The 14,203-nt window shown below is 42.7% G+C and overlaps 1 protein-coding gene across 1 annotated transcript in view; it reads left to right on the top strand.

The window, feature by feature from the left end:
• Positions 1–14,203, top strand: part of LOC117508375 (cholinesterase-like) — a 124,400-nt gene that overhangs the window by 24,917 nt on the left and 85,280 nt on the right. The window contains exon 2 of the mRNA XM_034168126.1: positions 133–441. Coding sequence (XP_034024017.1) covers positions 141–441 — 301 coding nt within the window. The 5' untranslated portion in view covers positions 133–140. The remainder of the gene's footprint in view (positions 1–132; positions 442–14,203) is intronic.

The following is a 14,203-nucleotide window of genomic DNA, read 5'->3' as shown; positions in this document are numbered from 1 at the left end:
ATTTGGAGGAGATGTGTTCAGTCATCTATTCAGTTGTACACAGTATACTGTATGTATAAAATTTCTCAAACCCTAGAAATTACATAACAAAAAAAGTGTTGACAGTTGTATTTGTTCTGTCCCTCTCTCCAGGTTTTTCCATGGCAACTGTTTCCCTTTTTCTGTACTTTACCATTCTGGCCCTGTTACTTCAATTCTTCAGTCCATCTCTTGCCACACAGGATGACCTTTTAGTCAGTACTAAACATGGGATCGTTCGGGGAATGTTTGTTTCTGTACCTGGTGGCGCTGTAAGAGCCTTTCTTGGAATTCCTTATGGAAAACCCCCTCTCGGAGCACTAAGATTCCGAGCTCCAGAGCCAGCAGATGGATGGGAAGGGGTGAGAGATGCAACAAAATTCTCCAATTCCTGCTACCAAGAACGGGATACAACATTTCCAGGTAAGATGTAAGATATATTCTTTGGACATGTGCATGCATGTGTATTGTACACATCCACATGTTATACTCAGGCAACATTCATTTGGCTTTTGTGAGTTTGATCTATGACAAACATTGAGAAAACAAACCCCACCTGCATTGTCATGTGATGTATTGTACTTGATGAGTCACCAGGACTGCTGCACTGAATTGATACGTGTCCTCCTACACCACCCAGCACAACATCCTAGTAAAACATTTGACAGGAGAGTGAGTATCCCTGTCTACTGACTGCTGCATGCATGGACACTACTTTTTGTTGGCTGCTGTATTTCTCAGGTCAGAAAAGCTGAGTTGATATACTGATTTTGAGTGATTGCATTTCATTACAGATACAGAAGACAATATGGCTTGCGGTGCTGTTAATAATGGATTATCAAAGTGCTTCAGTATTTCCACTGAGTGACATTTCAGTAATTTTTTAACTTATATGTTGGAACCATGCACATCTGAGTAACACTAATTAGCAGTTATGCTGAGGGCATTAGGTCCATTGATGGTGCAATGTTATGAAAGCAATATGCCCATTTTATCCTCATTTTAATACCTGCATATGCACCATCCTTCATGAAGAACACTGAATCCACAAAAGTATATGTTAATCAAACACCCGAACCAAAAGTTAGCCTGTTAGTTCATTAGAACTTGAGCTGAGGTGTGTGTTTGAGCTTCAGTTGTTGCACCCAGGTCACACCGGTATCACCCATGCTCCTCAGCTTTACTCATTTATGGATTTGTTGCATTGGGAGTTAGGTGGAGTTAATCACTGTCAAGATGATGGCCTGCAGAACTGTACTATTTAAGCATCAAAACCACTCTTCTGAAAACCCCCGGGTGATGTCATGGAGAGTTGGCCCAGTGTATACAGTACAATTTATGTTCTTAAGACTCTCTAACTCCAAATGTCCTGGTGTTTGCTTTTATCACCACAGACACATAAGCATGCACTATCATTTACTGTTGATATTGAAGGTTGCATTTATTCCTGTTGTCCATATTCACAGCAATACTGTATATATTGGGTTTTACCATTTCAACAACATATAGCAAAAGAAAAAAAAAAGTGGAATCAAACTGGAGAAAGCAAAACATCACAAATCCATCAGGATTGACAGGTATGAACTTGGTGTCATGAGTACAGAGATTAGATGGAGAAAATGCAGTATTTTCCAAGCACTATAATTTGGTTGAGCGTTACTTTTCCCAATGAAGACCAATAGACTGTAGCAAGTGTACTGTTAGCTAAATTGTAGATTAATATCATCTGATTACAGTATATGTGCATAATAGCACATTGTATTTCACTTGAATGGGAACTACTTATTTTACAATGAGCTCCCAACAAGTAGCCATCAAAACAGGAAAGGAAATTTGACAAGAGGATGGAAATGCCTTTTCCACCCAAAATTGCTGTTCCATTGATTCTGCATGTAAATTACATAACTAGGTGTGCTAAAAGACAGCATTCACACAAAGGCAATGTGTGCTAGACATATATGGTGAAGATATTCTCATACCTCAACTCTGATAGATCTTCATACATAACAAACAGCTGAATAGTCAAGCAGTTACACAAAATCAACAGGGTAATGACACCAAAAAATGTCCACAATAAAAGCGACACTGTCAAAATTACATATTGTAGACTCATGCCTAGAAAATCCTTATTCATGCCATTCCACCATTATATTCTGACCGGTTGTGCAAGAGACAAAAGATGCACTACACACTGTTTCTCCAGTCACACCCACAAGCCTTTAATTCTCTTCAGAGTTGTCACTGTGTCTTGGCGGTTTCCCTCATAATCATCTCCTTCTTGCTTGTTGACTTAGTTTTTGAAAAATCCCTACATCAAACACATTTGCCACACAGTACCACATAATTTGTATTTTGCAATTATTGTTGTACATGAAGTCCAAGACATTTTCAGTGGCTTGAAAATGTCCATGAATCAGCCCCTGTCCAAAGAATCCTGCCTGTAAAAGTGAGGTACATATATGTAGTAATACATGTATTTACTTTGTCCAATTGTTTATATGCTCTAAAAATGGCAGAGAGCAGCTAGATCAGTGTGATAAGGAGCTGGGCTACCAGTATGTAGACTTGGGTTTGATTTGTGGTGATGCTACCCATGTGTTTCGTTAGGCAAGACACTTAATCTCCATTGTGCTAGTTCTGTTGTGAAAGTGTAGGAACACGGACCCACAACAGGGGGCGCAATGAACGGACAATGGAGGAAGGTGAATAACAAGGTTTACTATTGTGAAACGAGCACAATGAATACAACAATCACAATTTGGGGTCGAATCCGCTGGTGTCGTGTGGGCAGGCTCGAAGGTAGGAGACGTCCGTCTCAGTCGAACCGAAACCACCCAGATCTCCTCTGCCACCGAACCCTGGAAATACTGGAACCGCCAAGTCCCGAATTCCCAGGTGGCCACTGCCTCCGCTCGTCGGATCCGGTACTGCTGGCGGGAGAGAGCAACAACACAGGCGTGGATGCGACAGCACCCAGCAACGGAGAGGGGAGAAGCCGCCTCCACCTCCAGTTACAGTATGACAGGCAGGTGAGTACTTATCTAAGCAATTCAGCTGTCCTGAAAAGGTTTAACAAATCTGTTAGCTATTTAGTCAGAATATAAATGCAGAGAACGTTACCTTTGTCTAAAGGCGATATCTCGGCACTGAGGTGGAGACGCCGTCCTCCTGATATACCTCTGTGCTGAGTGGAACAGCTGTGTCCGGTGATGGGTGACAGCTGTCACCCAGGCTGCTCCCATAAGGCGGCAGCGCCCTCTGGTGCCTGGAGCCCGCACTCCAGGCAGGGCGCCCTCTGATGGTGGTGGGCCAGCAGTACCTCCTCTTCAGCGGCCCACACAACAAGTTCACCCAGTTGTAATTCGATGGGGAAGTAACCTGCATCAGACTAGTGCTCAGGGCTGGACTGGCATCTGACAAGGGCCCGGGCACTTTTTGATCACCTGAGGGCCCAGCGCCATTATATATACGATATATATACGACCCCTGGCAAAAATTATGTAATCACCGGCCTCGGAGGATGTTCATTCAGTTGTTTAATTTTGTAGAAAAAAAGCAGATCACAGACATGACACAAAACTAAAGTCATTTCAAATGGCAACTTTCTGGCTTTAAGAAACACTATAAGAAATCAAGAAAAAAAATTGTGGCAGTCAGTATCGGTTACTTTTTTAGACCAAGAAGAGGTAAAAAAGTATGGACTCACTCAATTCTGAGGAAAAAATTATGGAATCACCCTGTAAATTTTCATCCCCAAAACTAACCTGCATCAAATCAGATCTGCTCGTTAGTCTGCATCTAAAAAGGAGTGATCACACCTTGGAGAGCTGTTGCACCAAGTGGACTGGCATGAATCATGGCTCCAACACGAGAGATGTCAATTGAAACAAAGGAGAGGATTATCAAACTTTTAAAAGAGGGTAAATCATCACGCATAGTTGCAAAAGATGTTGGTTGTTCACAGTCAGCTGTGTCTAAACTCTGGACCAAATACAAACAACATGGGAAGGTTGTTAAAGGCAAACATACTGGTAGACCAAGGAAGACATCAAAGCGTCAAGACAGAAAACTTAAAGCAATATGTCTCAAAAATTGAAAATGCACAACAAAACAAATGAGGAACGAATGGGAGGAAACTGGAGTCAACGTCTGTGACCGAACTGTAAGAAACTGCCTAAAGGAAATGGGATTTACATACAGAAAAGCTAAACAAAAGCCATCATTAACACCTAAACAGAAAAAAAAAAAAAAACAAGGTTACAATGGGCTAAGGAAAAGCAGTCATGGACTGTGGATGACTGGATGAAAGTCATATTCAGTGATGAATCTCGAATTTGCATTGGGCAAGGTGATGATGCTGGAACTTTTGTTTGGTGCCGTTCCAATGAGATTTATAAAGATGACTGCCTGAAGAGAGCATGTAAATTTCCACAGTCATTGATGATATGGGGCTGCATGTCAGGTAAAGGCACTGGGGAGATGGCTGTCATTACATCATCAATAAATGCACAAGTTTACGTTGATATTTTGGATACTTTTCTTATCCCATCAAACGAAAGGATGTTTGGGGATGATGAAATCATTTTTCAAGATGATAATGCATCTTACCATAGAGCAAAAACTGTGAAAACATTCCTTGCAAAAAGACACATAGGGTCAATCCAATTGAAAATCTTTGATGGAAGTTGAAGAAAATGGTCCATGACAAGGCTCCAACCTGCAAAGCTGATCTGGCAACAGCAATCAGAGAAAGTTGGAGCCAGATTGATGAAGAGTACTGTTTGTCACTCATTAAGTCCATGCCTCAGAGACTGAAAGCTGTTATAAAAGCCAGAGGTGGTGCAACAAAATACTAGTGATGTGTTGGAGCGTTCTTTTGTTTTTCATGATTCCATAATTTTTTCCTCAGAATTGAGTGAGTCCATATTTTTTTCCCTCTGCTTGGTCTAAAAAAAGTAACCATTACTGACTGCCACAATTTTTTTTCCTGATTTCTTATAGTGTTTCTTAAAGCCAGAAAGTTGCCATTTGAAATGACTTTAGTTTTGTCATGTCTGTGATCTGCTTTTTTTCTACAAAATTAAACTGAATGAACATCCTCCGAGGCCGGTGATTCCATAATTTTTGCCAGGGGTTGTAGGCCTATATATGATGTCTGGAAGCATATGCTAAAGAAGAATGTATGTGAAGTTCTGTGTATGTATGTTTTTGAGGGTGAGAGATAGAGAGAGAGGAGGATAAGGTCACTAACTTTTTTTTTCCTGATTATGAGCCCTGATATGAGCCCTGGCCAGTGAATCTCAATGTGAAATATATATATAAAAAGGATATATATATATATATATATATATATATATATATATATATATATATATATATATATATATATATATATATATCCTTTTTATTTTTTCAAAAACTATATGGATTTCATTCATATGTTTTTACGTCAGACATGCTTGAACCCTCGTGCGCATGCGTGAGTTTTTCCACGCCTGTCGGTGACGTCATTCGCCTGTGACAACTCCTTCTGGGAGGAGTCGTCCAGCCCCTCGTCGGAATTTCTTTGTCTGAGAAGTTGCTGAGAGACTGGCGCGTTGTTTGATCAAAATTTTTTCTAAACCTGTGAGACACATCGAAGTGGACACGGTTCGAAAAATTAAGCTGGTTTTCAGTGAAAATGTTAACGGCTGATGAGAGATTTTGAAGTGATTCTGTCGCTTTAAGGACTTCCCACGGTGCGAGACGTCGCTCAGCGCTCTCAGCCGCCGTCGTCAGCCTGTTCAAGGACGTCGTGAGAGAACAGAGAAGTTTCAGAAGAAGTCGGTTTCAGCATTTTATCCGGATATTCCACTGTTAAAGGCGATTTTTTTAATGAAAGACGTGCGGACGGGTCCGCGCGTCGGGACGCAGCTGCCGCGACGCTCCGCCACAGGAAAAACACCTCTGTTGAAAGCCTTAAGGACAAGTTGGAACATGTCCTGCCTGTTAAACAATTTCTCATATACTCACTCCACTGAAAGCCATCAAAAGCCCCCTGGATTTTACAAATGGTTATCAACACGAAGGTGTTTTTCCTGTGCTGCCGCACCGCGTCAGCTGCGTCCCGACGCGCGGACCCGTCCGCACGTCTTTCATTAAAAAAATCTCCTTTAACAGTGGAATATCCGGATAAAATGCTGAAACCGACTTCTTCTGAAACTTCTCTGTTCTCTCACGACGCCCTGGATCAATAGAACCTGAAATGTGGAGGTTTTCAGCTTGAACAGGCTGACGACGGCGGCTGAGAGCGCTGAGCGACGTCTCGCACCCTTAGTAATAATTTCCTAGGTTAAACATTTTCATACTTTCAGCTTACAATTGCTCCAGTTGAGAGATACTGTCAGTGAGCTTAATGAATGGAATGTTAATAACAACCAAAAATATTTTATGCCAATTACACAGCGTATCACACGTCTTTCTGCCCCTTCTCACCAGGCTGGCAGTAGCTACTCCACCTTGAAACGGCTACCAGCGATTGCTAAACAGTAGCACAGCTAGTCGGCTTCTTACCTATCCATCTACCATGCCACGAGGCAGCTAATACTTAATACGAGATGTCTTGATAATGACATGGCATGCCATTACAGAAGGAAAAGATTACAAAAATACATTTTGTATAAAATCATAGTTGCACAACAGACGGCAACCAGTAGAGTAGAAATAATATATTAGTTGGATTTGAGAAAGTAAAAGGGGGGATGCCATAACTAACACGCACTAGCAGTTACTTTAGACACACAGCACAGGTCATCCTTGTGACAGTTCAAGACAAATGGAAGAGTTCTATATGCTGTCGCAACAATACAAGAGAAGTCAAAGTGTATGAAAATAAATCAAATGGGTACATGTTTGTGACTGATTTGAGAAAGTCAGGATGACGACTTAGTCTTAGTTTCAGGCAATAAATGGGAAACGAAACGCCAAAGCGGTGAATAGCTACACTGCATTGGCTAGCTATTAGCAAGTGTTGAGATGAATTCTAACCTCAATCTCTCCCTGCCTGGGTCACATCTCTCTCCGTCTCCGTCTCCTCCTCCTCCTGCTCACTCTCCACCACCTGTGCTCTCGACGCCGGTCCCGGGCTAGTTTGAAATGACGGACCGGCGGCCCCACTACCCGAACCCGAGGTCAAGCTTGTGGTTTTAAACATATCTGTGATTTTGGCACATTTTGCTGCGTCGTCTTTTAATTTCTGTTTTCTTTTTTCCTTTCGCTTCTCAGCTCCACTCTTTTGCTTCTCCATTTTGCGCACAACTCTCCGATCTCCACTCGAGCTCGGACCGAATAGCCAAAACTTTGAGTGATGACTTGGGTCAGGTGGGGGCCTGTAGGGAGGGGCAGGCCTTTGAGAACCAAGGAATTTCATTGGACTAGCCCAATGTGCCTCAGGACAAGCATCCAATGGGCTTCTATGTGTCATTTTTTACCGTCGCAATCAATAAAAAATATAATTATATACATATATTTTTTAATGACAGACCTGAGGGGGCCCAAAATGCGCGAGGGCCCAGTGGGATTTGCCTGGTACACCAGATAACCAGTCCAGCCATGCTAGTGCTCCTACTCGGGGGAACTATATACTCTTATCTGCTTAATGCTACAGAATCTGGGGATAAGTACAAATGGGCTTCAGGGCCGATATCAGATCTCCTTGAAATGGAGAGACTTTGCATACAAATGTTCATAATATGTAAAACAATTCATGTAAAAACTCATGTCAAAACTAAGATTTTACACAACAAGCACGCTGTTTAATTTCAACACCATTGTGGTGGTGTACAGATACTCTCCCCAAATTTTTAGAAATACTTATGGACCTGTCAGTCCAAGGAGCATCAAAGAAGTGTTTCTTTTGTGCATATTCCATAATATGGATTACTGTTAGGGCAGCACAGTGGCTTAAACCCTGGTCACAGTGAATAATGAATGATAAATAATGAGCCATGTAGCGTTTTTTGTTGTTGTTGTTGTTTGTTTGTTTTTTTTTTTTGGGTGGAGTTATTGAAGAAACGTGATCTCCCATATTCAACTTCAAATGTATTCAAATGTATTAATTTGTATAGCACCATTTCACAACAGGGTCACCTCAAGGTGCTTCACACAACACAATTCGAAAAGAGAACAAAATGAATTAAAAGATCAAAAGGCACAATAAAAGAGTAAACACATTAAAGCGTAAAAAGAATTAAAAAAACACAAAAAAAACATAACATACTAATGATAAGACTGTTAAAACAGATGGGTCTTAAGTGTAGACTTAAAAGTCTCCACAGAATCCAACTGCCTTTTTTTGTGCAGGGAGACCATTCCACAGAGCAGGGGCATGATAAGAAAAAGCTCTGTAACCTGCAGACTTTTTATTCACCCTAGGAACACAAAGAAGTCCTGTACCCTGCGAACGCAAGGCCTGAGCCGGTACGTAGGGCTCAACCAGGTCAGCCAGGTAGGAAGGTGCCAGTCCTTGAACAGTTTTATAGGCCAGTAACAGAACCTTAAAATGCATTCTCACAGAGACAGGAAGCCAATGAAGGGATACCAGAATAATATGGTCAAACTTTCTGCGTCGTGTTAAAAGTCTGGCAGTAGCATTTTGAACAAATTATATTTGTGACCCCCAACAGCTAATAAGGTAAACCTAGCTTTATAAATAAAAGGAACACCCCTGCCTTGCTTCACATCACGAGAAACATGACTCACTGTGTATGCCGGTGGGCAGGCCTCATTTAAGGGAAGGACAGTTGTAGGTTTAAGCCAGGTTTCACATAACCCAGTCATATCTAAGTGGTGATTCACAATTAGATCATTAATCAACATTGATTTTTAGGACAGTGATATGATGTTAATGAGACCCAAACTAAGGACCTCAGTGAGGTCAACAATAGGACTGTTCTGGTTAAGGGGTGGTTTCAGAATAACATTTATAAAGGTGCCTGGAAGTAGGTTTAGGTTTGAGGCATTCCCCGCGGATTATAGGTAGGAGACATGAAATATTTAATATTGCTGGAACAGCTAGTGGGCCATCCTCAATTTCATTGTCATCAATGTAGTAATGGGCATTAAGTGTGCAAAACATATCCCTCTATGATTTTTAAGGACATGTCTGCGGAAGCAGGCCACAGTCTCAACTTGATAAATTTCCCTCCCTGAAAAACCACTGTCATCACAGTGGGTTTTCTGCACTTAATTCCCCGCTAAGCAACCACATTTGTCATAAGACCTGCAGGGTCTCTAATCCCCTGCTCTGTGGCCTGCTATAAACTCCTAATGTTACCCTCCCTGCAGAACTTTATCTATGTTCACAGACAGGATGGCGGTGCCTTCCCTAGTAAGGTGAAGGCTGTCCGGTGTCCAGTCGGTATGAGGTGAATGTCGAGATGAGGTGCGTCGCACTCCTGCGCATGCGTGTGCATGCACACATCGCTCTACCCCGGACTTGAAGACATCACCCGTCAAGATGAGGTGCCTCGCGCAACTGCACACGTGGAGATGATGTAACTCGCTCGACGTGCAACTCCGCATGCACATTTTGTTTTTTTTTTGGTTTTTCTGTCAAAGTTTTTTTTTATTAATTGTATTCAGTGTATTTATAGCCTAGTAAGTAAAACATTTTCTGTATTTTATGTTAGGAGCATAAATGTATGTATATGTATATTTTGCCTGTCGAAATAAGCTAACTCCAGGTTAAAAATACTTATTGTTTTATAGTGAGTAGATTTTATACATTACTACATTCAGATGAACAATTTATACATTTACTTACCCATCAAAATAAGCGAACTTCGTCAAGTAATTTTTTCAGTGCACACATATGCAGTTACGCGAGGAACCTCATCTCGACGACGCACCTCAGCTCGACGACGCACCTCATCTCAACAGAACACCGGCATCAGCAAGTCACGGCAGCCCCAGAGCGAAGGCCAGTTATCAATAAAACTAAAGCCTTGCTGTCTACAAAACTGTGCCAACCACCTATTTAATGAAGTCAGCCTGCTAAACGCCTGATCATTACCTCAGGAGGGGACAGGACCAGAGACTACTCATTGATGATGACACATTTTTTTCTGGCAAGGTCACATGTCAATGCTATAACCATTTGTGTGACTTCTGAGTGCTTCATCCTGACATCATTGGCGCCAACGTGAATAACTGTGTGACTGGATCTCATGTCATATTTTTTAGTCTGTTTATCCTTCTGCAATGTCACTACCCTTAGGTGAGAGGCAATGTCAGGATCTCTAGCCCCAGGAATACATTTAATGTCAGCTGGCATCTGTAACCTGACTTTGCAGATGATAGAATCCCCTATCACTAAAGCCCGAGGTTTCAGCCTGGAGATAGCAGTGGATGTCACCTGTGGTCTCAAAAAACTCCAAAATAGTGGCTCTTATAGGCTCTTAGAGGCAGATTATTTGGCTAATGAGGCTCATCTCTGTGCGTGGTGCTAATTTCAAGAAGTTCAAAATTTTGCAGGAATATCGCAAGGTGATTTGTGTACGAGGTACTGCAAGGGAAAACGAATATTTTAGAAGCATGTTAGTGGTGAGTACGAGGCTGTTAGATAGCCATTATCCGAGTACCTGGTAGCCATGTTGACAGGACCGGCTACCTGCAACAGAGCAGGTTCCACAGTGAGAAAGCCCTTGTCGTCTTTTTTTAACATCTGTTTCCTGCATTTCCCTCAGAAGAACATCATATTTGTGGCTCATTACTGAAATTTCTGGCAAATCCATACGTGGCTCATTATTCACAGCTTCATCATTCGGTGTGACGAGGGTTTTATTGGTGAGCACGGTAGCCTCACAGCAAGAAGGTCATGGGATCGAGTCCCACCTGTGGCCTTTGTAAGCAGAGCTTGCATGTTCTCCCCGTGTTTTCGAGAGTTCCCTCTGGGTGCTCTGGCTTCCTTCCACATCCAGAGACGTGCATGTTAGGTGAATTGAAAACTTTAAATTGCCTGTAGGTGTGCTTGCGGGTGTGAAACTGTTTGTCTGTCTATATGTAGTCCTGGGGCAGACTGGTGTCCTATCCAGTATGTACCCCACCTCACCCCCAAGACTGCTGGGATAGGCTCCAGCCTCCCCCCCACCCCTGTGACCCTGAATTAGAGTAAGAGGGTATGGAAAATGGATGGATAATTCCTATCAGGTTTCATCACACTCAGCACCAGTTCCGCTCAAGGCTGTGTATTGAGCCCCCTCCTATTCACCCTTTACACTCACGACTGCTCTCCGACCCATCTCTCAAACATCAACATAAAGTTTGCAGATGATAACACCGTGGTTGGGCTCATCTCAGGGGGGAGATGAGTCTGATTACAGAGACGAGGTCAACCGACTGACAGCGTGGTGCTCAGCTAACAACCTGCCGCTGAACACCACAAAAACAAAAGAAATAATCCTGGACTTCAGGAAGGGCAGGGCTGATCCAGCCCCACTCTACATCCATGGGGACAGTGTGGAAAGGATCAGCTCCATCAGGTTCCTGGGAGTACAGCTCTCTGACAGCCTCTCCTGGACTGCCAACATCACAGTGGTGGTGAAGAAAGCCTAGCAGCAACTCCACTTCCTGAGGGTGCTCAGGAGGAACAATCTGGAGGAGAAGCTGCTGGTGTTGTTCTACAGAGCCACCGTCGAGTGCATCCTGACATACTGTATTACAGTGTGGTACGGGGGGTGTTCAGCAGCAGACAGGGGAACGCTGCAGAGGGTGATCAACATGGCCCAGAGGATTACTAGCTGCTTCCTGCCCAGCCTGGAGGACACTGCCAGCTCTCACTACCTCAGCAGAGCTGCCAGCATTGTCAAAGACACATCCCACCCCAGCAACCAATCTGTTTGACCTACTACCCTCAGGCCAACGGTATAGGTCAATCAAAACTAGGACAAACAGTCTCAGGGACAGCTTTCTCCCCAGAGCAATCACTGCACTGAATAATAACAAATCACATTAATCTGCACTTTTCAAAGTTCTTGTGCAATATCTGTATCCATGTGCAATGTTTTCCCATGCAGTATGATTCCACAGTTGTATATAATTCTCATTTTGTTCACATTTATTTTAGTTGTACATAAATTTCAATAATTTATTTTGTTAAATTTCATTATCATTTATTTGCATAAAAATTAATCGCACCTCGGAAAAGCACCTTTTCAGACTCAGAGATTCAGACTCAGACTCAGACTCACTTTTATTGTCACTCGACCCTTACAGGCAGAACGAAATGCAGTTTCTCCAGGTCTTGGTGTAGTTAACTGGGACAATTTTTTTTAACCTCATCTATTGTATAAACTTTTGCAATATAAACTTTTGCAATGTGCAATATGTGCACCCCTGTGGCCATAGAATATATATATAAGGCACAGGGTCGGCAGCAGCAGCAGCATTAGAGTATTAAGAAGGTGACAATGTAGTGCAATGTTCACAGTTTGGTGGTGGATGTTGAACTGTTCAACAGTCTGACAGCATTCGGGTAGAAGTTGTTTTTCAGTCTAGATGTTTTTGCCCGGACGCTGCACAGCGTCCTTCCAGAGGGAAGGGGTGTGAACAGACTGTGCGCAGGGTGGGTGGAGTCTCGGAGGATGCAGGTGACTTTGTCTCTACATCTGGAGATGTAGATGTCCCCAATGGATGGTAAGCTGCATCCGATGGTCCTCTGTGCAGACTTCACCACCCCTTGCAGTGGTTTCTTCTCCGCCACCGTGCAGCCACCATACCACACAGGGAGGCAGCAGGACAGGACACTCTCCACTGCACAGCTGTAGAAGGCCCTGAGGACCTCGTTGTTCAGTCCGGCCCTTCCCAATTTCCTCAGAAAATAGAGACATTGGTGGGTTTTTGGAGTTGCACTCAAATCTCAATGCATTGTAAATTACAATGACAATAAAGGCAATTCTGATTCTGATTAAAAAGTCTGGGCTGCCAATATTCTTTGAATCTTTTATTATAAGCTATTTCTGACAATATGTTACATGAAACTAATACTCCCATCACACAAACACCAGGAGTCGAAATACATTTTTTAACCTACTTGCACTGGTGCTAGTAACAAAAAAAAATACTTGCACCAAAAAAAGTTACCTGCACAACCAAAAGTCAGTCTTATATCAAGCTTAAAACTCCTCTGATGTGTCAGACTTCTCCTACCTGGGGAGAGTTTGAGGGGAGAGCAGCAGCAGTGGCAGTTTTTTCACATGCGCGCTGTTAACCAACACACCAGCAGACATTGTAATACATTTCCCCATTAGAAATGGATCTGGTTAGGGTATGATATCATGGTTTGAGCGCACAAGGACATACAGAGAACTCCAGCTGCCCAGCATGGCATCATCTGGAGTTTAAGCACATTAAAAAGGATGCTGAAGGCGAAGCGTCTCCCCGTCGTGAGGATGACAATTTAGGTTAACGTTTTCCTTTCGAATGAACGAAAGGAAAACGTGTGCTCGTTTTATTAATTTAATTTCTGTGTCATCTAAACTGTTGTCTACGTACTCTTTGGATCCTATTGTGCAGGTGTGGACAAGGTAATCTGGCTGCATTCTGACACTGCTGACCACACCTCTTTCCCTCTCGACTGCGTCCGATGATGGCAATATTTGCCATTTTGGCCTGGTTCCTGCACATTCTTGCTATGTGTGACAGGGGCTTTTGTTATACTTTGTCATAATTTGTGGCATGGTGGCTTAGTGGTTAGCACTGGTGCCTCACAGCAACAAGGTCATGGGATCACTTCCCTCCCTTTCTGTGTGGAGTTTGCATGTTCTCCCCGTGTCTGCATGGGTTTCCTCCGGGCACTCCGGTTTTCTCCCACAATTAAAAAACATGCTTATGTCGGGTCTGTTCCTTTCTCTTCCCCTGACCAAGTCAGCATCACTACATCTGGAGTTGGTCCATGGGCGCTGGATTTTGGCAGCCTACTGCTCCTAGTGGTTGGATTTGTATCTCACTGTAATTAGGATAGGCTAAATGCAGAGGACAAATTTTGTTATAAGTATATATGTACAATTACAATAAAGGCTCTATTCTATTGTAATTGTATGGCATGTTGCAAAGTTAAATAAAATTAATGTCCCTGATAGCATAGTTTATTTTACAGATTGTTACGCCACACTCAAAAAAAAACTGATGCATCGAATGAACTCAAATC

Source organism: Thalassophryne amazonica, chromosome 4 (genome assembly GCF_902500255.1).
Source record: "Thalassophryne amazonica chromosome 4, fThaAma1.1, whole genome shotgun sequence".
Taxonomy (NCBI): domain Eukaryota; kingdom Metazoa; phylum Chordata; class Actinopteri; order Batrachoidiformes; family Batrachoididae; genus Thalassophryne; species Thalassophryne amazonica.
Note: the sequence above shows the minus strand (reverse complement) of the source record. Positions and strands in the feature narration are given on the sequence as shown.